Here is a 25,938-nt window from a genome sequence, read left to right as displayed (position 1 = left end):
GGCGCTCGTGAGGAGCTCTCAGACGTGAGACGCCCAAACGAGCACAACCCAACCCACTGCTCCCACGCAGGCGGTTTTGGGACGGCCCATGTGTGGGGTGGGCGCCCGTGGTTTCTTTTTTTGCCTCTTTTAAAAATTTGAAAAAATATTTCAAATCTCAAACAATGTTCCAACTTTCAAAAAATGTTCTTGGATTACAAAATAATAATTAAATTTTCCAAAAAGATTAAAAAAATGTTCCCTGACTTAAAAAGTGTAGCTCATGAATTTTTTAGAAAAATCATGAATTTGAAAAATAGTTGTGAATTAAAAAAATCAAGAATTCAATAAATGTTTGTAAATTTTAGAAATTGGACCCAAACTTCACAAAATGTTCTTTGATTAAAAAATTGTGGATTCAAAATATTTTCGTAAAATTAAAAAAGTATTTGCAAATTTCAGAATATGTTCATCGGTTAAAAAAAGTTCGCTGATACAAAAAATATTCACAAATTTTTAAAAATAGCCCAATAATTAAATAAATCCCTTAATTTGAAATATATTTCATGAATTTCAAAATACATTCCAAATTTTAAAATAAAAAATAAAAGGAAAAGAGAAAAGAAGAAGAAGAAAGAGAAAAGAAGTAACAGAATAATTAAAAAGAACGTACCAAATAGAAAACCTGGTTCGAGGAAGGTTCTAGAACCTTCCCAAAACAGACGCGAGAGGTCCCATATTTAAGCGAGCGGTCCTAGGAGGGTGTATATCTATCGACAATTTCAATTAACAATACCACCACATCGCCTTAAGCCGACCCATGTCTAGTTTGTGGTTGCGTTCTTTTCTTGTTGGTTTTACTAGTAGTTTGGGTACAGGATAAACGGCGGTTCGCCACACCGTTTTTATCATTTGTTGCTTAGCATTTTTGTGTGTGCTATTATGATTGGCTGGCTCGTTTTGGTTTTGCCTAGCCAGTTCAGGAGACGGTTGACCTGTGTTTTCCTTTATTTATGATCGTTCTGACTCGTCAGTTGATGCGGTGCAGTTACTCTGTGTATCCCTATGGTGCTTTTACACATCGTCTCTTTGTTGCCGATCAATGGCGGGCGCGCACATTCCTTTGTAGGCATGTGTGTGCTTTCTCTCATGTGCCGTTGCGTGAGTCGCTTGGTTTAAAGGAACACGACCTATACTACCGCCACACTGATATAGTACCCTCGTCAGGCAGCCGCACCCTTCCAACTAGGCATCATCAATGCCTTACAAAGCCACGAGCCACCACATGCTAGCAATTCTAGGAGCTTAGTAACATTGATATTTCCATGAAAAAAAAATCACCTCCACAATATATAAACTTTGCTTGGTATAACAGAAATAAGTGATCAAAGTTTTTATTTGAGACATCTAAAACGATAGTAAGTAAAAGTAAAACACGCTACAAAGGAAACAAGCATAGCGATTATCACATCTCGATGTCATCTAAATCAGGCATGGGAAAACGAAGAACCGCGGCTATCCCCGTGAGCTGCTCGAGCTGGTTGCCGGAGACATGCATGGACGAAAAGACCCGCACATTGCCACCGACCTTCTTCACCGATTCGGCCAAATCGACGCACTTGCGCCTAGCAGCAACGTCGGGGTTCCGGAACCAAGTGTCCGTCAGCAAGAGGGTCTGGATGGCGAGACGTTCATGCGCGACCTCGACGTGCTTGGGCCCGTAGCAAGCCCGCGCCGAGTCCTTGGCGATCATGGCATAGAACTCCTGCAGCGCCGGCACCTCCTGCGCGGCCCTCATGTCCTTTATCAGCGACATGACGCTCGGGGCGGCCAGGACGTCCTTGAGGCTGTGCGGGTAACCCGAGGGCGCGGGCGCGAGCACGAAGCGCGCCTTGTGCTCCGTGATCGCGCGCAGCTCCCCTCGCCGCGTGGCCTCCAGGAGCATGTAGTCGCGGAACTGGTCCTTGGTGAAGCCGGGGCTCGCGATCACCACGCACTGGACGAGGCCGAAGTCGACGTGGTGCACGAAGGCGGCGAGGACGCGCTGGAAGAAGTCCTTGAGGGCGGTGTCGTACGCGGCGACTGCGCCGGAGCCGTGCTTCCTGGGGATGGGCACCTCGACGCGCGCCCTGGTGGCGGTGACGCTCCGCCCGACGAGGAAGAGGTGGGCGAGGTCTTCCTGCATGAGGAGCACGGCGAGGTCGGCGTTGGCGGCGGTCTCGTCGCAGGACTTGCGGATGGTGTCGAGCGCCGGCCAGTCCCAGGCCTCCTTGCGGAGGAGGAAGGGCCTCCGCAGCTCGATCTCCAGGGTGTGGTACTGGCCGATCTGGACGTGCTCGTTCTTGGAGAGGTTCTTGCCGCGGACGCGCAGGACGGAGCCGTCCTTGTCGTAGTCCGTGGACTCGACCGCCACCTCCAGCGTCAGCTTGACGCGCTCCGAGTCGCGGCCTCCGGACCTCGTGATCTTCCGGACCGTGACGGCCTCGACGGAGTCGCCGGCGGCGATGAGGTTGTACGCGTCCCACAGGTCGTCATCCACCTCCGGCAGCAGCTTGACGGAGCCGGGCCCGTCGCGGGCGAGGCTTTTTCCCACGAGCTTCATCGTCCAGCTGGATCAAAGTGCGCGGCGGTCTCGTTGTTGTCGAGGGAGACGGGAGACTGATCTTGACGGCGGCGGCGGCGAGCGATGGATGCGAGAGCGGGGACGGAAGCATAAACCGATCTGTGCTTGCTGTTGTCGTCGTGAGCTGCGAGCGGAGCGAACGTGTTGGATGGATCAATGGACGGACGGACGGACTATTTATAACGTTGGTTTCGGTGGAGACCCGATCGACTCCGAGTTCAGATGGAGCAGGTTTAGATCCGTAGACAGAGTTCGTTTCCGTAACCCAATGCTACATGCGCACGTAATTAGCGGCGACCCAGCTGGACACGGATCGCTGAAGGCGTAGCACGACGCCCAACGAGCCTGGGGTGTCCATAGCAATTTGCCTCTGGTACAAGTCCGTTGAGACTCCAATATAACTTTAGCTCGTAGTACTTCCTTCTTTATCACTTTTGTTTATTTTTTTCACTTTTTTCCTTATATATATTGAAATGTTCAAAAGGTATCAATTTTTTAATATTAATTTTGTAAAATGTTAATCGTGTAATTATAAAACGTTCACTGTGTATTTAAAAAAACTTCATCGCATAGTTCAAAAAAAAGATCAACATATAATTCACAAATATATGGCATGCATTACAGTTGTCTTATAATATATTAAAAGACATTCATCATGTATTTTCTTTATAAAACTTTTATACAAATTCCAATACGATGATCATTTAAAAAATGTTTATAATGTATTTAAAAATGTTCATCGGGTATTTAGAAAGGTTTGCCCATGACTTACAAGTTTTTCATGTAGAAAAAGAAATGGGAAAAGGAAAACGTGCAATACAAACCCGATAAAGAGTTCACATATTTTTAAAGTAATGTTCACATTTTTTAAAAGCATTCCATGTTTAGATCCATTTCAATCATGCACATTAAAATTTCACCATGTTTAAAAGAAAATGTTCGCCCTCAATGTTCATCGTGTATCTAAAATATGTTCAACATGCATTCGCAAAAAGCAAATATGTTCAAGATGTATTTGACAAATGTTCATCATGCACATTAAAAACATTCAATGTTATTTGCAAAATGTTCATTATGTAAAAAAATAAAAATTCAACGTGAATGTAAAAAATCATCCTGGGGAAAAAATGTTCATGTAAATGATGAATTTGGGTATGACAGACTGCTGAAGGTCTAATCTACAACAAAGTTGTTTGCCGATCAGTAGACCTCTTCACCATTAAGGTGATAAATAATCAGCTCTTTTTAGTAAGTGATGAATAACAATTGCTTATCCTGGAGTAAGTTTCTTCCGTGATGGTAGACATAATAAATATGCCAAACAATACAAATTCACATGGAACTTTGAGAACAATCTTTGGGTTCAGAGCCTGTGACTAGCGACGGCGTTTATGATTCATTGTCACCCAAACATCGTACTGTTGGTAGGAAACGGTTGCCCTAATGGAAATGGAACCAACTTCCTTCCTTGCTTGCGTACCAACACGGCGGGATCCGGTTCGGACAAAACGCAGTCACGGTCTAGCACAGGCCTGTGACAGGCGACGGCGTTTTCTTCCTCGTCGACACCAGTGGTGGAGGAGGAACGAAGGAACAAGTAGACACACGTGAATCCCGAGGCAGATTTTGAGATGATGAAGATGGTGCCTCTTGCTGTGATACGATGTCCATGCTGATACTGATGGTGATGGTTGACTTTGCCAGGTTTTCCTTTCATTTTCAGAAGAGACCTTTTACGATACATCAAGTCTATTTGGGTCGTCCATTTATGTGGTTGAAGGGCCCAGATGAGCCAATACTACAATAGATTTTCGGTAGTATAGTAATTAGTTAGGGGCATTATAGGAACACTCAAATTCAGTTGATACTCAAATTGCAATGACATCTATTATTTGTATAGTTGGATTGTTCCCTTTTTTCTATGCAACAAAAATAGGACAGCTGTTATCTGATGGCATTTACAAGTGAAGCCACACACAGAGAGAAATTAATACTTCTTGTATACATTTACGACAACTGGATATACCTTCACACAATTCAATTAAGCTAGTTTAATTCAAGATTGGTCTTGTTCTAAAGATCAATGTGTTCAGGAATTTGATTATTTTAAAAAATTCAGTGATAGAGCGTTACTGTTGAAGATATTGGGCATCTAAAATTTTAAACAAAGAGAAAATGCAAGGATATGGTGGAGAGAGATGTTGCATGCATGCATGCATGGGTGTCACTGTTGGAAATATGCCCTAGAGGCAATAATAAAATGGTTATTATTGTATTTCCTTGTTCATGATAATTGTCTATTGTTCATGCTATAATTGTATTAACTGCAAACCGTAATACATGTGTGAATACATAGACCACAACATGTCCCTAGTAAGCCTCTAGTTGACTAGCTCGTTGATCAATAGATGGTTATGGTTTCCTGACCATGGACATTGGATGTCATTGATAACGGGATCACATCATTAGGAGAATGATGTGATGGACAAGACCCAGTCCTAAGCATAGCACAAGATCGTGTAGTTCGTTTGCTAAGAGCTTTTCTAATGTCAAGTATCATTTCCTTAGACCATAAGATTGTGCAACTCCCGAATATCATAGGAATGCTTTGGGTGTACCAAACGTCACAACATAACTGGGTGGCTATAAAGGTGCATTACAGGTATCTCCGAAAGTGTCTGTTGGGTTGGCACGAATCGAGACTGGGATTTGTCACTCCGTATGACGGAGAGGTATCTCTGGGCCCACTCGGTAATGCATCATCATAATGAGCTCAATGTGACTAAGGAGTTAGCCACGGGATCATGCGTTACGGAACGAGTAAAAAGACTTGCCGGTAACGAGATTGAACGAGGTATTGGGATACCGACGATCGAATCTCGGGCAAGTAACATACCGATGGACAAAGGAATTGTATACGGGATTGATTGAATCCCCGACATCGTGGTTCATCCGATGAGATCATCGTGGAACATGTGGGAGCCAACATGGGTATCTAGATCCCGCTGTTGGTTATTGGCCGTAGAACGTCTCGGTCATGTCTGCATGGTTCCCGAACCCGTAGGGTCTACACACTTAAGGTTCGGTGACGCTAGAGTTGTTATGGGAAATAGTATGTGGTTACCGAAGGTTGTTCGGAGTCCCGGATGAGATCCTGGACATGACGAGGAGCTCCGGAATGGTCCGGAGGTGAAGATCGGTATATTGGACGAAGGGTATTGGAGTCCGGAATTGTTCCGGGGGTACCAGGCTATGGCCAGCATGTCCGAAAGGGTTTTCGGAGGCCCCCGCAAGCGTTTGGGGGCCTTATGGGCCAAGGGGAAGGGGCAAACCAGCCCACTAAGGGGTTGTGCGCCCCTCCCAACCCCTCTCACGTAACCAGGAGAGATGGGGGCGCCTCCCCTAGGGCAGCCACCCCTCCTGGCTTTGGGGGCAAGTCTCCTAGGGGTGGGGCGCCCAGAACCCATCTAGGGTTTCCCCTTGGCCGCCGCCCCTCCCTTAGGGCGCCTCCTCCACCCCCTTCCCCCTATATATAGTGAGGGAGAGAGAGGGAACCGAACCCCTTTGCCTGGCGCAGCCCTCTCCTCCTCCAACTCCTCCTCCTTCTCCGTAGTGCTTAGCGAAGCTCTGCCGGAGAACCACGAGCTCCATCGCCACCACGCCGTCGTGCTGCTGGAGTTCTCCCTCAACTTCTCCTCTCCCCTTGCTGGATCAAGAAGGAGGAGACGTCCCCGGGCTGTACGTGTGTTGAACGCGGAGGCGCCGTCCGTTCGGCGCTAGATCGGATCTTCAGCGATTTGAATCACCGCGAGTACGACTCCATCAACCGCGTTCTTGTAACGCTTCCGCTTAGCGATCTTCAAGGGTATGAAGATGCACTCCCTCTCTCTCGTTGCTAGCATCTCCTAGATTGATCTTGGTGACACGTAGGAAAATTTTGAATTATCGCTACGTTCCCCAACAGTGGCATCATGAGCTAGGTCTATGCGCAGATTCTATGCACGAGTAGAACACAAAGTAGTTGTGGGCGATGATTTGTTCAATTTGCTTACCGTTACTAGTCTTATCTTGATTCGGCGGCATTGTGGGATGAAGCGGCCCGGACCGACCTTACACGTACTCTTACGTGAGACAGGTTCCACCGACTGACATGCACTTGATGCATAAGGTGGCTAGCGGGTGTCTGTCTCTCCCACTTTAGTCGGATGGGATTCAATGAAGAGGGTCCTTATGAAGGGTAAATAGCAATTGGCATATCACCGTTGTGGCTTTTGCGTAGGTAAGAAACGTTCTTGCTAGAAACCCATAGCAGCCACGTAAAACATGCAACAACAATTAGAGGACGTCTAACTTGTTTTTGCAGGGTATGCTATGTGATGTGATATGTCCAAAAGGATGTGATGAATTATATATATGTGATGTATGAGATTGATCATGTTCTTGTAATAGGAATCACGACTTGCATGTCGATGAGTATGACAACCGGCAGGAGCCATAGGAGTTGTCTTAATTTCTTGAATGACCTCCGTGTCATTGAAAAACGCCACGTAATTACTTTACTTTATTGCTAATCGTTAGCCATAGTAGTAGAAGTAATAGTTGGCGAGACAACTTCATGAAGACACGATGATGGAGATCATGGTGTCATGCCGGTGGCGAAGGTGATCATGCCGCACCTCGAAGATGGAGATCAAAAGGCGCAAGATGATATTGGCCATATCATGTCACTTTATGATTTGCATGTGATGTTTGTCATGTTTACATCTTATTTGCTTAGAACGACGGTAGCATAAATAAGATGATCCCTCACTAAAATTTCAAGAGATGTGTTCCCCCTAACTGTGCACCGTTGCGAAGGTTCGTTGTTTCGAAGCACCACGTGATGATCGGGTGTGATAGATTCTAACATTCGCATACAATGGGTGTAAGCCAGATTTACACATGCGAAACACTTAGGTTGACTTGACGAGCCTAGCATGTACAGACATGGCCTCGGAACACAAGAGACCGAAAGGTCGAACATGAGTCGTATAGTAGATACGATCAACATGAAGATGTTCACCGATGATAACTAGTCCGTCTCACATGATGATCGGACACGGCCTAGTTGACTCGGATCATGTATCACTTAGATGACTAGAGGGATGTCTATCTAAGTGGGAGTTCATTAAATAATCAGATGAACTTAATTGTCATGAACATAGTCAAAAGGTCTTTGCAAATTATGCCATAGCTTACGCTTTAGTTCTACTGTTTAAGATATGTTCCTAGAGAAAATTTAGTTGAAAGTTGACAGTAGCAATTATGCGGACTGGGTCCGTATACTGAGGATTGTCCTCATTCCTGCATAGAAGGCTTATGTCCTTAATGCACCGCTCGGTGTGCTGAACCTCGAGCGTCGTCTGTAGATGTTGTGAAACATCTGACATACACGTTTTGATGACTACGTGATAGTTCAGTGCGTAATGCTAACGGTTTAAAATTGTGGCACCAAAGACGTTTTTGAAACGTCGCAGAACATATGAGATGTTCCAAAGACTGAAATTGGGATTTTAGACTAGTGCCCACGTCAAGAGGTATGAGACCTCTGACAAGTTTCTTAAGCCTGCAAACTAAGGGAGAAAAGCTCAATCGTTGAGCATGTGCTCAGATTGTCTGAGTACTACAATCGCTTGAATCGAGTGGGAGTTAATCTTCCAGATGAGATAGTGATGGTTCTCCATAGTCACTGCCACCAAGCTCTTAGAGCTTCGTGATGAACTATAACATATCAGGGATAGACATGATGATCCTTGAGCAACTCGTGATGTTTGACACCGCGAAAGTAGAAATCAAGTAGGAGCATCAATTGTTGATGGTTAGTAAAACCACTAGTTTCAAGAAGGGCAAGGGAAACAAGGGATACTTCATGAAACGGCAAATCAATTGCTGCTCTAGTGAAGAAACCCAAGGTTGAACTCAAACCCGAGACTAAGTGCTTCTGAAATGAGGGGAACGGTCACTGAAGCAGAACTACCCTAGATACTTCGTAAATGAGAAGGCTGGCAAGGTCGACAGAAGTATATTGGATATACATTATATTAATGTGTACTTTACTAGTACTCCTAGTAGCACCAGGGTATTACATACCGGTTCGGTTGCTAAGTGTTAGTAACTCGAAATAAAAGCTACGGAATAAACGGAGACTAGCTAAAGGTGAGATGACGATATGTGTTGGAAGTGTTTCCAAGGTTGATGTAATCAAACATCGTACGCTCCCTCTACCATCGGGATTGGTATTAAACCTAAATAATTGTTATTTGGTGTTTGCGTTGAGCATAGACATGATTGGATTATGTTTATCGCAATACGATAATGCATTTAAGGAGAATAATGGTTACTCTGTTTATTTGAGTAATACCTTCAATGGTCTTGCACCTAAAATGAATGGTTTATTGAATCTCGATCGTAGTGATACACATGTTCATGCCAAAAGATATAAGATAGTAATGATAGTACCACATACTGGTGGCACTGCCATTTGAGTCATATTGGTATAAAACGCATGAAGAAGCTCCATGTTGATGGATCTTTGGACTCACTCATTTTTGAAAATATTGAGACATGCGAACCATGTCTATTGGTAGATATGCATGAAGAAACTCCATACAGATGGATCGTTTGGACTCGCTTGATTTTGAATCACTTGAGACATGCAAATCATACCACATGGGCAAGATGACTGAAAGGCCTCGTTTTCAGTAAGATGGAACAAGAAAGCAACTTGTTGGAAGTAAAACATTTTGATGTGTGCAGTCCAATGAGTGCTGAGGCATGCAGTGGATATCGTTATGTTCTTACTTCACAGATGATTTGAGTAGATGCTGAGTATATTACTTGATGAAACACAAGTCTGAATTATTGAAAGGTTCAAGTAATTTCAGAGTGAAGTTGAAGATCGTCGTGACAAGAGGATAAAATGTCTGTGATATGATCATAGAGATGAATATCTGAGTTACGAGTTTGGCACACAATTAAGATATTGTGGAAATTGTTCACAACTAATACCGCCTGGAACACCATAGTGTGATGGTGTGTCCGAAGATCATAACTGCACCCTATTGGATATGGTGCATACCATGATGTCTCTTATCGAATTACACTATCGTTTATGGGTTAGGCATTAGAGACAACCGCATTCACTTTAAATAGGGCACCACACAATTCCGTTGAGACGACACCGTATGAACTATGGTTTAGAGAAACCTAAGCTGTCGTTTCTTAAAAGTTTGGGGCTGCGACGCTTATGTGAAAAAGTTTCAGGCTGATAAGCTCGAACCCAAAGCGGATAATGCATCTTCATAGAATACCCAAAACAGTTGGGTATACCTCCTATTTCAGATCCGGAAGCAAAGTGATTGTTGCTAGAAACAGGTCCTTTCTCGAGGAAAAGTTTCTCTCGAAAGAATTGAGTGGGAGGATGGTGGAGACTTGATGAGGTTATTGAACCGTCACTTCAACTAGTGTGTAGCAGGGCACAAGAAGTTGTTCCTGTGGCACCTACACCAATTGAAGTGGAAGCTTATGATAGTGATCATGAAACTTCGGATCAAGTCACTACCAAACCTCATAGGACGACAAGGATGCGTACTACTTCAGAGTGGTACGTAATCCTGTCTTGAAAGTCATGTTGCTAGACAACAATGAACCTACGAACTATGGAGAAGCGATGGTGGGCCTGGATTCCGACTAATGGCTCGAGGCCATAAAATCCGAGAGAGGATCCATGTATAAAAACAAAGTATGGACTTTGGAAGAACTACTTGATGGTCGTAAGGTTGTTGGGTGCAGATGGATTTTAAAAGGAAGACGGACAATGATGGTACGTGTCACCATTAAGAAAGCTCGACTTGTCGTTAAGATGTTTTCCGACAAGTTCAAGGAGTTGACTGCGATGAGACTTTCTCACTCGTAGCGATGCTAAGAGTCTGTTGGAATTATATTAGCAGTTACTGCATTATTTATGAAATCTTGCAGATAGGATGTCAAAAAAAACATTGTTTCCTCGACGATTTTCTTGAGGAAAGGTTGTATGTGATACAACCAGAAGGTTTTGTCAATCCTGAAAGATGTTAACAAGTATGCAAAGCTCCAGCAATCCTTCTAAGGACTGGAGTAAGCATCTCGGAGTTGGAATGTACGCTTTGATGAGATGATCAAAGATTTTGGGTTTTTACAAAGTTTATGAGAAACTTGTATTTCCAAAGAAGTGAGTGGGAGCACTATAGAATTTTTGATGAGTATATGTTGTTAACATATTGTTGATCAGAAATGATGTAGAATTTCTGGAAAGCATACAGGGTTATTTGAAAAGTGTTTTTCAATGGAAAACCTGGATTAAGCTACTTGAACATTGAGCATCAAGATCTATAAGGATAGATCAAAAAACGCTTAATAGTACTTTCAAATGAATACATACCGTGACAAGATTTTGAAGGAGTTCAAAATAGATCAACAAAGAAGGAGTTCTTGGCTGTGTTACAAGGTGTGAGTATTGAGTAAGACTCAAGACCTGACCACGGCAGAAGAGAGAGAAAGGACGAAGGTCGTCCCCTATGCTTTAGACGTAGGCTCTACAGTATGCTATGCTGTGTACCGCACCTGAAGTGTGCCTTGCCATGAGTTAGTCAAGGGGTACAAGAGTGATCCAGGAATGGATCACGTGACATCGGTCGAACTTATCCTTAGTAACTAGTGGACCAAGGAATTTTCTTGATTATGGAGGTGGAAAAGGAGTTCGTCGTAAAGGGTTACGTCGATGCAAACTTTGACACTAATCCGGATGACTCTGAGTAGTAAACCGGATTCGTATAGTAGAGCAGTTATTTGGAATAGCTCCAAGAAGCGCGTGGTAGCTGCATCTACAAGATGACATAGAGATTTGTAAAGCACACACGGATCTGAATGTTGCAGACCCGTTGACTAAAACCTCTCACGTAAGCATAACATGATCAAACCCTAGAACTCATTGAGTGTTAATCACATGGTGATGTGAACTAGATTATTGACTCTAGTAAACTCTTGGGTATTAGTCACATGGCGATGTGAACTTTGAGTGTTAATCACATGGTGATGTGAACTAGATTATTGACTCTAGTGCAAGTGGGAGACTGTTGGAAATATGCCCTAGAGGCAATAATAAAATGGTTATTATTGTATTTCCTTGTTCATGATAATTGTCTATTGTTCATGCTATAATTGTATTAACTAAAAACCGTAATACATGTGTGAATACATAGACCACAACATGTCCCTAGTAAGCCTCTAGTTGACTAGCTCGTTGATCAATAGATGGTTATGGTTTCCTGACCATGGACATTGGATGTCATTGATAACGGGATCACATCATTAGGAGAATGATGTGATGGACAAGACCCAGTCCTAAGCATAGCACAAGATCGCGTAGTTCGTTTGCTAAGAGCTTTTCTAATGTCAAGTATCATTTCCTTAGACCATAAGATTGTGCAACTCCCGAATATCGTAGGAATGCTTTGGGTGTACCAAACGTCACAACATAACTGGGTGGCTATAAAGGTGCATTACAGGTATCTCCGAAAGTGTCTGTTGGGTTGGCACGAATCGAGACTGGGATTTGTCACTCCGTATGACGAGAGGTATCTCTGGGCCCACTCGGTAATGCATCATCATAATGAGCTCAATGTGACTAAGGAGTTAGCCACGAGATCATGCGTTACGGAACGAGTAAAGAGACTTGCCGGTAACGAGATTGAACGAGGTATTGGGATACCGACGATCGAATCTCGGGCAAGTAACATACCGATGGACAAAGAGAATTGTATACGGGATTGATTGAATCCCCGACATCGTGGTTCATCCGATGAGATCATCGTGGAACATGTGGGAGCCAACATGGGTATCCAGATCCCGCTATTGGTTATTGGCCGGAGAACGTCTCGGTCATGTCTGCATGGTTCCAGAACCCGTAGGGTCTACACACTTAAGGTTCGGTGACGCTAGAGTTGTTATGGGAAATAGTATGTGGTTACCGAAGGTTGGTCGGAGTCCCGGGTGAGATCCCGGACATGACGAGGAGCTCCGGAATGGTCCAGAGGTGAAGATCGGTATATTGGACGAAGGGTATTGGAGTCCGGAATTGTTCCGGGGGTACTAGGCTATGGCCAGCATGTCCGAAAGGGGTTTCGGAGGCCCCGGCAAGCGTTTGGGGGCCTTATGGGCCAAGGGGAAGGGGCAAACCAGCCCACTAAGGGGCTGTGCGCCCCTCCCAACCCCTCTCACGTAACCAGGAGAGATGGGGGCGCCTCCCCTAGGGCAGCCGCCCCTCCTGGCTTTGGGGGCAAGTCTCCTAGTGGTGGGGGCGCCCAGAACCCATCTGGGGTTTCCCCTTGGCCGCCGCCCCTCCCCTAGGGCGCCTCCTCCACCCCCTTCCCCCTATATATAGTGAGGGAGAGAGAGGGCAGCTGAACCCCTTTGCCTGGCGCAGCCCTCTCCTCCTCCAACTCCTCCTCCTTCTCCGTAGTGCTTAGCGAAGCTCTGCCGGAGAACCGCGAGCTCCATCGCCACCACGCCGTCGTGCTGCTGGAGTTCTTCCTCAACTTGTCCTCTCCCCTTACTAGATCAAGAAGGAGGAGACGTCCCCAGGCTGTACGTGTGTTGAACGCGGAGGCGCCGTCCGTTCGGCGCTAGATCGGATCTTCCGCGATTTGAATCGCCGCGAGTACGACTCCATCAACCGCGTTCTTGTAACGCTTCCGCTTAGCGATCTTCAAGGGTATGAAGATGCACTCCCTCTCTCTCGTTGCTTGCATCTCCTAGATTGATCTTGGTGACACGTAGGAAAATTTTGAATTATCGCTACGTTTCCCAACAATCACCTCTTTAAAAAGGTACTACACTATCCTGACATTGATTTGACTAAAATCAGAAATACAGTTATTTTGCGAGGAAACACTTTCATATATACATGCATATAATCCCACAACTTTACATATGTCAGTGGCCATCGCTAGATACCGAAACCAGTAAAAATGTAATGTGCATGTTGTGCGAACGGGGACGAGTCAATCTAAGATTCGATGCATACTTTTGATACATTTTTTATTTGTTTTGTTGGACTAACATATTAATCTTGTGTTCGTTGCTTTCTACTGTTTTTTTTATGTAACAGAATTTTGAAGGACAATAAAAATACACTGATCAGAGTGAAATATGGGCGTAAAAGAGAGCATGCTCTATCCTCGACGGCCGAAGAGCATGCTCATTGATAATGATGATCTTCTACGGGTAAGTTATAATTCTCAGTCAAAAACCGATACAAAAGAATGGAGAAAGTGCAATTCAAGAGACAAAAACGATTACAAAACTCTATGAAAATCCTTTAGCAACTCAAAAATAGGCATATCCAGCAATAGTACTTAACTGCGAAACCCTAAAAAGAAGTGCAACATATTAATGCCACACATTACACGAAATTATACGAGTTCAACCACAATATACTAACTCGACTATAGTACTGTAAATATTTCTATCCGATAAATATGAGACGCAAGTAGAAGTGCGCCAAACAAAAGTCTATGTCGAAGGTCGAAGACTGAGTGGCAAAACTTGGATCCACTGATTTTAGTATGCACCGCCACTGCTTCCGCCCTTCCTCTTCGAGGTCGCCGGCTGCTGCTGCTCCTGCTCACGTATTTGCCTCGACGCGCCAACCATCCTCTGCATCGCCGGCGTCGCGTACGCCCCAGCCGCGCCAAAACCAAGAATCGACGGCGCCGCGCCCGGAGCCGCCCCGCCCGGCTGGGGACAGCCGTACCCCTCGGCACCGGCCACGAAGGCCGACGCGGCGCGCTGCTGCGTGTGGGAGCTGTAGCCGGTCAGGATGCACGCGCGCCCCGACTTCTCGTACTCCCGCCGGCTGGCCACGCGGGTGCTCAGCTCCCGCAGCTCCTCCACTAGCGCCTTGCACCTCGCGTCGTCGGCCAGCGCGGGCACAAGCGCCTCCCGCCTGCGCTCCAGTATCCTCGCGGCCTCCGCGTACTCGCCGCGCTCCGCGGCCGCGCGCGCCGCCGCGATGTCCTCCGTCGCCTCCACGTGGAATTTTCCCGAGCCACGTCCATGGACGGCTGCTGGTCCTTGGCCAGCTCCACCGGCCTCTGCACCGCCACGTCCTCGCCGGCCACGTCCAGGACCTGCCCGGTCGCCGTGTCGCGGTAGGTGCAGGTCACCTTCACGAGCCGCGTCACGTCGTCCGCGGCGCCGGCCCTCGGCACGTCCACCAGGAGCAGGAAGCGCCTTTCCTCGTCCGCGTAGAGCTCGCCGACGTCCACCGAGGCGGAGCGCCCGTACGCGTCGATGCTGGTGTTGTAGCGGCCGGACTTGACTGCACGGACGCGCACTGGGTGCACGCACTTGACGGTGATCAGCGCCTCCTGCACGACCACGGATAGAAGCCCGCCGATGCACTGCGCGAACGAGTCCTGCACCACCTTCTCGTCCTCGATGAAGGAGAACGTGCCGCCGGTCTCCTCGGCGATCGTGTGCATGGCTGACGAGTCGTGGTCGACGCCGAAGCCGAACGTGTGTATCGGCGTCGATCTGTGGCCGGCACCGCTTAGCAAGGAGCTTGGCACGAGACCACGGTAGTTATTTGTCTGGTATGAGCCGTAACCGTAACCTCCAAGATCGAGATTGTACGTGTCCTGGCCGTCCGAGAGAAGGATGATGCTGACCACGGCGTTCTTGTGCCGGCGGCCGTCGAGCACTTTGGCAGCCTCGGTGAGACCCTTGAGGATGTTCGTTCCACCTTCAGCCTCGAGTAACTGCACGGCGTCCTTGGCCTTGACCTTCCCGACGTCCGACATGCGCGTCAGCGGGATGACCCGATGCGCGGCCGTCGAGAACGCCACGACGCTGAGGCGGTCCGCAGGGCCGAGCTGGTCGACGACGAACTCCATAGCCTTCTTCAGCAGCGCGATCTTTTGGCCCGCCATGCTGCCGCTGACGTCGAGCACGGTTACCAGGTCGAGCGGCGCGCGTGTCTGCGCCGCCGCTGCGGTGACGGCGCCAGGGGCCTTGGCGTGGACCAGCACCACGAAGTTATCGTGCGGCTTGCCCCTGGCGACGGTCGGGTACTCACAGTGGGCGTCGAGGACGAGCTTGCCTCCGCCGTTGGCCGCGTCCTGGACGAGATCCCAGTCGCCCAGCGGCGCCCCCTGCACCGGAGGCTCCACCGGCTCGTCGTCGTCGTACACGGCGCGGTAAGGGAGATACATGTGCGATGGCTGGTCCATGAAGGGAGGGAACAGCGCCGGCCCCGGTGGCGGAGCGTAGTGGTGGAAAGTGGGGTACGAAGAGACCTGGTAAGGCCAGCGCGTGTTGCAGACCGGGCAGACGCTCCCCATGACGCACGAGAGGTGGAACGTGTGCTCGCACTCAGAGGTGAAGGTGGCGCCGGCGAAGGCGCCCTTGCAGACGGCGCACGTGGACCGCGACGGGGCGCCGTGGAAGGGCAGCGGCATCCGGCCGGGCTGCGGCTGCAGGGGAGAGTAGACGAGCGGGTGCGGCGTGAAGGTGGGCGTGGCGCGCCACGTCGCGTAGCAGGAGGGGCACGCGGGGACGCCGGAGGCGCAGCGAGGGTGGAAGACATGGGCGCACTCCGCCGTGAAGGCGCCATCCTGGCACGTCATGGTGTTGTAGCAGGCGGCGCACCGCTGGCCTGGGGTCGCCATGAGATCAGATCGTCGGTTTTGCTACGAGGCACTAGATTGTGGAAGTCGATCGTGGTGTAGCCCTATAGATTGGGTATCTCTACTCCTAATGTCTCAGTTGGTAGTCCGCGTTCCGGGTTTTATTTTCGTCCCATCTAATACGGTCTTTTTGGTACTTCTTTCGTCCCATCAGAGACGGTTTTTTTTCGTCCTCGATCCCACCTCCCGCATCCCCTCGATTCCCACCTCCGCCCTCGAACCAGGAAATAAAAATCGGTATGCTCCCACTATGTCCACTGCTAAACCCTCCGGTTCATCGAAAAAAACTCGCACCTGAAAAAAATCTACGAAAATTAACCTACGCCCCGACCGCCGCCCGCGGGTCGCCCGCTCCCTCGCGCCCCTGTTGCTCCCTCCTCGATCCCGATCTGGATCGAGGGGACGAGGAGCTCCTGCCTCCCCGAGACCCCGACGGCCGGCCTCCTCCTCGCCCCGCCGCTGCGTCCGGCGCCGCCACGGCCTCTGGAGCCAGGGAAGCCATGGCCTGAGCTCGGCCTCGAGGTCCCCGCCGCCGTCTCCTGCAGCTTCTGCCCCGCCGCCTCACCGCCCGAGCTCGCCGTCGCGCCGCCGCCGGCTCTGGTCGCCTCCACCTCCGCTCCAGGCAACCCTCGGTCGCCGGCTCGCTGGAGCACGACGGCAGACGATGGATGCCTGGTTGTGTGCGACGGATGCAGTTCTCACGCGCAAGCTAGGGTTGGAGCCGCCAGCTCTTCATCCTGCCCGCCGGCGGCGAGTCTTCCCGTCCCGTACTGCCGCCTCCCCGTTATCACAGGTATCTCCACCCCTTCCTCTTTCCCCCTCTTCTCTCCTCTCCCTTCTCCCTCCTCCATCTCTGTTCCCTTCCCCCTCCCACCCCGTTATCTGTTCATGTTGTTGGCACCTGAAGAAGTTGGTGGCATGGTGAAGCCCCTGAGCAAAAGTTGCAGGAGTCTTTGAAGGAGTTGGAGAAGTCTTAAACCTGAGTCCGAATCCAATTTCGTGGGAACAAGCATATATTCCATGAATTTTCCATTAGATTCAGTGGACAGGTAATGTCCTCAACGACACTTGCACACCCTAAACCCTAAAAGAAACAACTAGATGCCTTGGGTAATTTTGGCTGCATCCGTCTTGGTTAGTTGGTTTACATGTGAATTCACACGTTTAAAGGGCATGTGACCATTAACTTTATAAGTATTTATCCATGTTCTAAAGGAATTAAATAGGATGCAGTAGTGCAGACATTCAAAGGAGGTGGGAAGTGTGCATATGCTTTATGTTAGTTATATGCACAGGGCAGCCTATCAATATAGAGGTGTCATTCAGACAGAGCTCTTTGAATATAATAAGACAAAAGATCGGGTTCCTGATTTTTTTATAAGAAGATTCTTCTATATGTTCAGTTACATGATTTTTAATTTGATCATCTTCTTTGAACAATTTTTGTGCTGACTATGATATTTCTTTTGATTTGTAGGTTCATCTGGTCCTTTACTCCTCACATAATAACTGTGAAACTTAATGAGGAACTTCTGAAAAATGCTCCCTCCCCTCTGATGTCTATTTGGTTACTTATGCTTTTGTGGTCTGGTTGTTCCTAAGTGCTTTCGGACATTATTATTTGTGTGATCAGCATTGAGTAGATTGCCTGCAGCAAGATAACTTGAGTTTTTTTACTTAAGTAAACGATATGTAAATAGCTCTAAGTTAACTGGACATTTTGTCGCATTGGCTTGAATCTGCATGTTGCATCATTTGTGCACAATGAAAACTGTATGAACCTGCATTGGATGGTGTATTTGTAGGAAGGTTATCCTTTCTTCAAGGACTGGAAGTTTCCTGGTAAGTGTTCCTTTTTCTTAAAAACTCTGTGTTTGTTCGCTGTAATATTTTGTTTACATCAGGTTTCTCTTTCCTTTTGTGGGCATAATGGGCGAGACAATAATATTCATAAAGTTGTTGTTTTAGGGAAACTGCTAACTCCATATGTCAGACCCATATCATTGTTGAGCATGCATAGTGTTCCTATGTCATTTCTATGATGTATTTGTTTCCTTTTATATCACAGTAGTCTTCATTTTGGCCATGTACCTTCAAACTGAACCAAAAATGGTTTGTCTGATGACATGTTTGAGGAGATTCTTGATATGAAACAGTAGATATGAGGGTGACCGTTTTTTTTGCAAGTTTTGTCCGTGGAATCTTTTTGCAGTTGATAAGACATGGGCTGGACTTACTTCCGATCTGCAATATTTTCGGTAAAGTGATTCAAGGTATGTTCGATTGTTTACTTAGGGTGGTTACTGAACCTCTTCCATTGTATAAAGAACTAACCTTCCATTTTAGAAAATATCCCTGCAGGTTACAAACCTAACTGATTGCTTGATAGTTCTTGTTTGAACTGTCGATATTTATAGCTTAATCTGGAGTAAACAAGCCATATAATTATATCATCTTACTATTCTTAGCACTGCATTGATAAGCACCCCATTCTTTGAAAATGTTGAGTTTTATCTTATTATAGGTTTTGATACCAGCACCATTTTGGGTCATAGGAGCGAAAAGCATCTCTTAAATCATGACTTGCTATACTAATCAAGAGGGAGGAAGCAATTAAACCTGTAGAAACCATGAATGAAAAAAAATCATATACCTATCTATACCGTATATCACTTAATCATATGTTTGCATCATTGAGCCGCATTGTCAGCTGGCTAATGGCAACTGGTCCATGGAAACTCCTTAATAGTTAGCCAAAGAAACCTCATCGCGTGGGCACCAGATGGCCTTGCTGCGGCCCTGTGTTACACGCCTGTTTCACTCGAAGCCGTGCCCAGGAGTGCGTCGATGGTCGTTGCCTGCCTCACGCCAAGCTCATCGCTTTGGAATTGACTAGGCATAGGTCATTGTGATCAGGTGGGCAATGCGGCCATCATCGGCGTACAGAAGGATAAGCGGCGACAAGGGTGGGACACGGTGTTAAAATTTAGGGTGTAGACATGTGTGTGGAAGGAGGTGTTGAGACATGCTTATTGTCTAGAAGCATATCATATATTTTCTCCCGTTGCAAGCTATCTCCCCCTGCCTCTCAAAATACAGTAATTGATTGCCTGAATACGTATATGGAATGTGAAACAATATTGCTTACACTAATTGGAATGGAGCTAAATTTTCTTCAATATTTGAATATATGCCTTCAAATATGCAAGATTATACTCCCTCCATTCCGAATTACTTGTCGCAGGTATGGATGTATCTAGATGTATTTTAGTTCTAGATACATCCATTTCTGCGACGAGTAATTTGGAACGGAGGGAGTAGTTTCCTTTATGAGTATGATGCAGGATTATCACTTATGCAGTTTGATACTTGTGCTGAAATCTTACTTTATTTGAATCTCGATTCTGTTTCAAGCATACTTTGTCGAATTCTCATTGGTTTCATGGTTTCCAGGAAACAAACATCCACTGTGTCAATCACTCAAGATGGTGCATGCAGTTTTCCTGAAAGTTAAGTCTGAGGTAGTCAACAATACATATGCATATATGAATATGTCTCCTGGACTTGAACTTCGATTAATGAAAAGACACTTTCAACTTTGTCAGTTTCATTCACACATTGTTGTGATCTAGAAAGCATACCAAAAAAATTGCTTTTTGAAAATGCACTTGGCTCTGAACATGTATGGATCCCAGTGCACCATTTCACTCAATTTTGGAGAAATATGATAATACCCATGGCATTTGGTGCCGGCTGACCCTGACGGTGTGGCATTCGCCCTTTTCAGAGCCTGCTCCTACATAAAGCTGGGTGACGGGACGACGGCCAATTTCTGGGAGGACAAATGGTTGCCGGGTGGGCGTTCCGTCTAAGACCTGGCGCCAACACTGCTCACTTTTGTGCCCAAGAGCACAACTAGGTTTACTTCTGCCTTCCTTTTGACTGCAATTCCTTGTGTGAGCTCCTCCCTCTAAATCATGTCCTCCTAATTTATTTTTTCAGTCATCTATGGTTTGGATGGGGCTGGGTTCCTACAACGACGGCAACAGAGGCGACAAACACCACTTTGCAACCTCGCCGAACTGTGTTGCTGAACTGAAGGTACTGTAGCAATCCTTCTGGTTTGGTAGCTACAACCGAGATACTTAGCTTGTTTATGCCTTCATTTTTTGTAGTAAAAAACATGATTCCAGCATGTGTAGAGTATTAGATTTCAGTTGTTTGTTGTAGTTTGTTTTGCAACCTCGCCGAACTGTGTTGCTGAACTGAAGGTACTGTAGCAATCCTTCTGGTTTGGTAGCTACAACTGAGATACTTAGCTTGTTTATGCCTTCATTTTTTTGTAGTAAAAAACATGATTCCAGCATGTGTAGAGTATTAGATTTCAGTTGTTTGTTGTAGTTTGTTTTCAGGGTTCAGTAAATTCTGCATCAATATTTAAAATTTTAGTATCAAGCGATGATGAGCAAGGTCCGCTTCTGATTGTTGTATGCCAACCCATGTTTTCTATTTGTAGATGGTTGTGTTTTTGCAGTTGGCCTACATCTAATAATTAGTAGTTAATGTCTGGATTACTTTCGACCAAATATTTTGAAAGTTGCTTGTTCTTTTGTACGTATCTGTGTTGGATTATCAATGCATGATCTAATTATCATTTTCTTCATATCGATATCCTATTAATTACTACTACATCAAGGATCTTCATGTTGTTCGTTTTCTTACAAATCCACTCATTGGTAATGATGGTTTAATTTCTTTGATATTTTCTTCAGTTTAGGGACAGCAGCAGTTTTACCACCGATGGTGTTGCATGTAAGCTGGATGTTCTCATTGTTCTGTTGGCTCTGATCGGGTGAGTTCTTCCCTATTTCCTTTTTTGATGCCTCCGTATGCTCAACCTATTATGGTTTTAGTTGTAGTGTGAATGTTTTATAGTTTATATTTTTTTTGTGTTCTCTGGCAGTGTGTATGCTATGAAGTTAAGGTTCTTAAGATTAATGATGTTTATAGAAGGTAGATACTGTTTTATCATTCATTCATGATCATATTTGGCCTCTCTTAGTGGCCAGTCTATGGTAAATCTAATAGTTGCTCTTGATAGTGATGCAGGATGTGAGGTACAACTATCAAAGTGACATTAAGTTTGGTTCTGATTCCTATCCGCAGCCTCTTCTACACTAGGTGAGAAATTGGTTAAAAGAGTACATTTTATTACTTTTCTAAAAATATCTTCTGAGAAACATGATTATTATGTTCAGTAGTGTTGCTTCTCTATTCCAAAGGCACATGGAAGTTTACAGAAAAAAATCTTACAATTGTTTTTTTATCTTCAGAGAAGGAAAACACTCGACGATCTGGCTCTGTCTCAGGTATATGCTCCCTCGCCCGCAAGATCCGCTCTCTCCCATCTACGCATCGCAACAGCACTTCAGCTCCTCTTGTGGATTCTCACCAGATCAGGCCACCTCACTCACCTTCAGGTAAACCTTGAGCGACGACACAGTATGTTTTCGCGAACTAATCTTCTTTAGTCAACCTATCGATCCTTGTTGCGTGTGCTTCTTAATCGACATGTGAATAATCTGTTGATGCATGGAAATACATACTGATCTCCTATTTTCTTGCTGCCTGCAAGATAGTATATGCATGAATCTTGTTCAACTACAACAACCTGAAAGCCATGTTATTCTCAGAAAAATTATCATCTACGGTTGTATGCATATGCCTCTTGATATTTACCAGCTCTTCTTAGGATTGCCTAACTAGCATACATATCCTAGCTAGAACATAAGAGTTTGAATTTGTACATGTGAACTGCACATTAAGTTACTATCACCACTGTTTAACAACACTGTTGATTATGACTCAGGTTTGTAAACAGTCATCCATACCATAGGTACGTACGTTAATGCAGAAGCACTACTATGGAATTAGATGTAGTAAGTAGTAACTGCGTCAATCTGAACATTTTAGCAAGTTCATGCATCAACCTTAGGGTCCATCGGTGAAACAAAGCCAATCATATGAATTGAAGGAGCTACTGAAATAAAGTGGAAAGAACAAAGAGAAAATTGAAGATTATCTATATGAACATTCTGAGAATGGGATAGGAGAGGTGGTTCTTCCCAACAGGAAAAAGAGTGGAGCAGTACTGTTATCCTGCCTTTTCTACTACAATCCCAGTTAGCATAATAACATACGTGACATGAAAAATCATATTATCGATTCAATTATGATTCAAGCAACATGAACAATTATCCGTGAAATTCACTTCCAAAACCTGGTTTTATTTAGTTCTAACTTCAGGATAGACATTTACTGTATTGTAATTGCCAGACTTCCAAAATTCTATTATTACCATTGTTTAACAACACTGTTTTTGTCACGGGAAAATTATAGATGGATAAACGTCTCAAATCATACACTATAAAGCTTCCAACACTTGCTTACAGTGTCTTTCTTGTGTAATCAGTCTGTCGTGATGGACAAAGTTAAGATCCCAACAAAAAGTGCTTCTTGATGCTATGATGCAGCAACTTAACCTTCCAAATTACAGTTTACTAAACAGTAAGTGCTTCTCGATGCTATGATACAGCTTCTTGATGCTATGATGCAGAAACTTGATTCTATGGGCAAGTGATTCATGCTGCTCTTGGTTCTTCTGTATACTTGAAATAAGGAACAATATTTGAAAGTATGATAGTGTTTGGTTAAAACATATACCTCAGTCCATTACTTCAGTTTCTTCTTCTGAAGTTATGTGTTTTCTGCTTTTCTACTTCTTTGCTCTGCTTTACACAATTCACATGGCATTCGAGTCCTTTTATTTAGGACCAGGGAAAAACTCTAATTGTTAACTTTGTATTTTCCAACTAACTAGCACATATCTTGCCTAAGCGCATGCCTAGGCAAGCTTAAGCAATGCGTTCTGTTCTGGCCTAGCGCCTAGGCGCTTACACCCTTTCCCCCTTGCTTGCTTTGTTGTTCAGAGCACAGAAGAATTATATTCAAGTATACATCACCGTTGTTATTTTACTTGCTTGCAATTACAGTGTATTTTAAAACACACTTGGCGAACATCTGCTCGTGCTTACAATGCTCTATGAGGGAAATAATAGATCAATACTTGCTTTTTTGCTCCTTTTGAACGGTTGTCAGGACCTCGCCGGCAGATCCCTCAGCTATCAGGGAAGGCAGCCATCAGCGGAGATTGAGGGCGCCTCTCCGGCGAGAGTGCTCATGTCGTGGTGGTTTTCCACCAGCAGCGTGGGGGAGGCGGTGTCCTCTGCAGCTAGGTCTACTTACTGGCGACCTCACCATCACCAGCCCACCTGCAGGTATGCTAGCTCCTCTTCTATTAATGGAAAAAGGAGATGCTCAAATGGATTGGGTGGTACCTTCCTGAAAGTATTGTAGGGATGGACATATGGATTGATTGGTAGGCCCCTGAAAGCTACACAGATCTGAACCGATAACTTCAATAAGAATGTGTATCCCAGCTCCTTTTATAATCTTGAATCCTTCTTGGTCCTACTAAACTGTAACTCATGTTTCGTATTGGAAACAATATTTTGGACATTCCTAACCTGGCCAAGGGAATGTATTGCCCACCTACAGTGAGAGATACATACGAAATAGGTCCTACTAAACACCTAAAAGGATGAGTCATACTGTACGAACATTTTTGCTATCTTTATGCTCCATATGGATGGGAACTAAAAGGATGATGATATTATTCTACCTTTCAATATTTGGCGGCGCATGTTTAAGAAAATCATAGTGACTAATAAGCATGTCATTTTCTAGAAGGGGCTTGACTGGAATGTATTTATATAGTTAATAAAATCATAGTGACTAATTCTTCAGTTCCTCTATTTAGATTAGAGGTGTATGCATGCATATTAGCCAAGTGATCGGTCTTTCCAGGTCAAAAGAGAAAGTGACCAATATTTTGGCATATTTTCCTATTAAGAATAAATGGATATGCCCATGCACGTATGCACACAGATTTCAGGTTACAGTTTAATTAGGAAACAGATGATACCTCATTGTGTCGTCGTGGTCTGAGAAGAGGGGATATACTTGGTGAATATATATGTTCCACCCGACCATTGTGTTTCTTGGTCTTTTTAACTATTTTGGTTGATGGTCGATCAAGAGGTAGTAGAAACAGATGCAAAAAGAGAGGTGCAGATTTGAGAACTGGCTGACTACAAAAAATAACTCTATATGAAGATTAATTGTAAGGATATGATGCTTCAAGAAATAATGTGCATAATTAAGTCTGGTGCTTTTAACTAGACATGTTGATATGGCCATTGTTTCCTGTTGTGCTTCACCGGCGTCGATGCCACCAACTTCAAGTTCGTCCATCTTGTGATAATGTTTTTGGATTATAGAGCATTTGTAAAGGGCAGTTGATCTTCTCATTGGTTTCATTGGCGTTGTATGCAAGGTCTCAAAAGGTCTGCTGTTCCTGGATGGTGCGTGTGGTATAATCCCCATCTCCCCCAACTTTTCTTTTGTTACCATGCTTTTATCATCATTCACAGTAATTTCTACTTGCGCCTCTTGTCATGTGCTCCACCATTCCTCTCCTGTTCTAGGTCCAAAATGATTTGTTTAATTGTGTTGTGCATGTTATTTCACGGTTGCATCCTTTTTGGTGCTCTATTTAAATCTTTGTTCTCCACTCACTGCCTTAGATAGCTGCATATGAGGATGTACGAAGGATTTGGCTGCGAACTCAATCAGACCATTGGATTGAAGCTGAAGGTATACTTTGGCTGCTTTTCCTATTGTTTTTGTTCCTCTTTTCATGTGTGTTCAGGATTTTCTCCCTCCTTTTTTTTCCGCTTTAGAGCCTCAAATTTGACAAGCATATGTTGTCGATTAGTGAGTAATGAATTGACAATATCTTGATCTATGTTGACTCTCATTCTCTACTTTCAGGGGGCATTGCAAAGATACGAAGGAATGGCCTTTCGTTCATAACCTGGTCAGCTACACAACATCTGGTCGTACATGTTTCTGTTGCAGCGGCCCAGTTACGTGGAGAAGAATGGCATACGCTGAGGATTGTGTCAGCTGATTTTCTAACTCATGTTTAGCTCATGGATTCTCATTTATCTCTTCAATTTACACAAGGAGGTGCATTATCAGCTCTTATGTATTTTCTTAATAACCGTTGATAGGAATGACAACTATGTTGAGATGTGGTAGACCATTGAATGACTTTTGGTCCAGAATGAAAAATAGAGGCATAATTATTGTAATTTTGTTGCTGCTAATTTCTTTCAAACGAAGCATGGCTTCTAATCCACAAATCACGCTAACTAATGTTCATCACTTCATAACGCCTATAAGAAGTATCTCTCCTTATCTACCTTCCTTCCTAATAGCATTGTAAATATTCTATCATAAGCTTCTTAGAACATTATGTATCATGAATAATCCATGTGTTCCTATCTGCCCCTAAATATATTTTTGTTTACTCTTTCTATACTTGCCTCACTCTCGCCCCTTGCGCCATTGGTGCAACGGGTCATCGATCAATGGCTCATTTAGAACACG

The 25,938-nt window shown here is 45.1% G+C and overlaps 2 protein-coding genes across 28 annotated transcripts; one reads left to right on the top strand and one right to left on the bottom strand.

The window, feature by feature from the left end:
- Positions 1–1,305: 1,305 nt before the first annotated feature.
- LOC123075100 (protein PELOTA 1) lies at positions 1,306–2,738 on the bottom strand. Its single transcript, XM_044497777.1, has one exon. It carries the CDS (start codon positions 2,579–2,581, stop codon positions 1,445–1,447), a length of 1,137 nt encoding a protein of 378 aa, XP_044353712.1. The 5' UTR covers positions 2,582–2,738; the 3' UTR covers positions 1,306–1,444.
- A 13,906-nt stretch (positions 2,739–16,644) lies between these two features.
- Positions 16,645–25,670, top strand: LOC123080013 (uncharacterized). Of its 27 annotated transcripts, none has more exons than XR_006438198.1 (15): positions 16,650–17,158; positions 17,293–17,414; positions 17,843–18,638; positions 19,819–19,886; positions 20,153–20,284; positions 20,368–20,466; positions 21,138–21,217; positions 21,329–21,378; positions 21,467–21,546; positions 21,699–21,845; positions 22,838–22,932; positions 23,524–23,702; positions 24,765–24,848; positions 25,071–25,140; positions 25,318–25,670. XR_006438198.1 is itself a non-coding variant. In XM_044502867.1 (9 exons), exons 5-9 carry the CDS (start codon positions 21,739–21,741, stop codon positions 25,473–25,475), a joined length of 552 nt encoding a protein of 183 aa, XP_044358802.1. In that variant the 5' UTR covers positions 20,602–20,636; positions 21,138–21,217; positions 21,329–21,378; positions 21,467–21,546; positions 21,699–21,738; the 3' UTR covers positions 25,476–25,670. The 27 variants fall into 27 exon arrangements, 4 of the variants coding, with proteins under 4 accessions (XP_044358802.1, XP_044358803.1, XP_044358804.1 ...); XR_006438197.1 differs by having other exon boundaries at positions 17,273–17,414; XR_006438194.1 differs by having other exon boundaries at positions 16,648–17,158; positions 17,293–18,638.
- The last annotated feature ends 268 nt before the right edge of the window (positions 25,671–25,938 follow it).

The sequence above is a fragment of the Triticum aestivum genome, chromosome 3D (assembly GCF_018294505.1).
Source record: "Triticum aestivum cultivar Chinese Spring chromosome 3D, IWGSC CS RefSeq v2.1, whole genome shotgun sequence".
In the NCBI taxonomy this organism is placed as follows: domain Eukaryota; kingdom Viridiplantae; phylum Streptophyta; class Magnoliopsida; order Poales; family Poaceae; genus Triticum; species Triticum aestivum.
The sequence above is the reverse complement of the archived record's forward strand: the minus strand, read 5'-3'. Positions and strand labels throughout refer to the sequence as shown.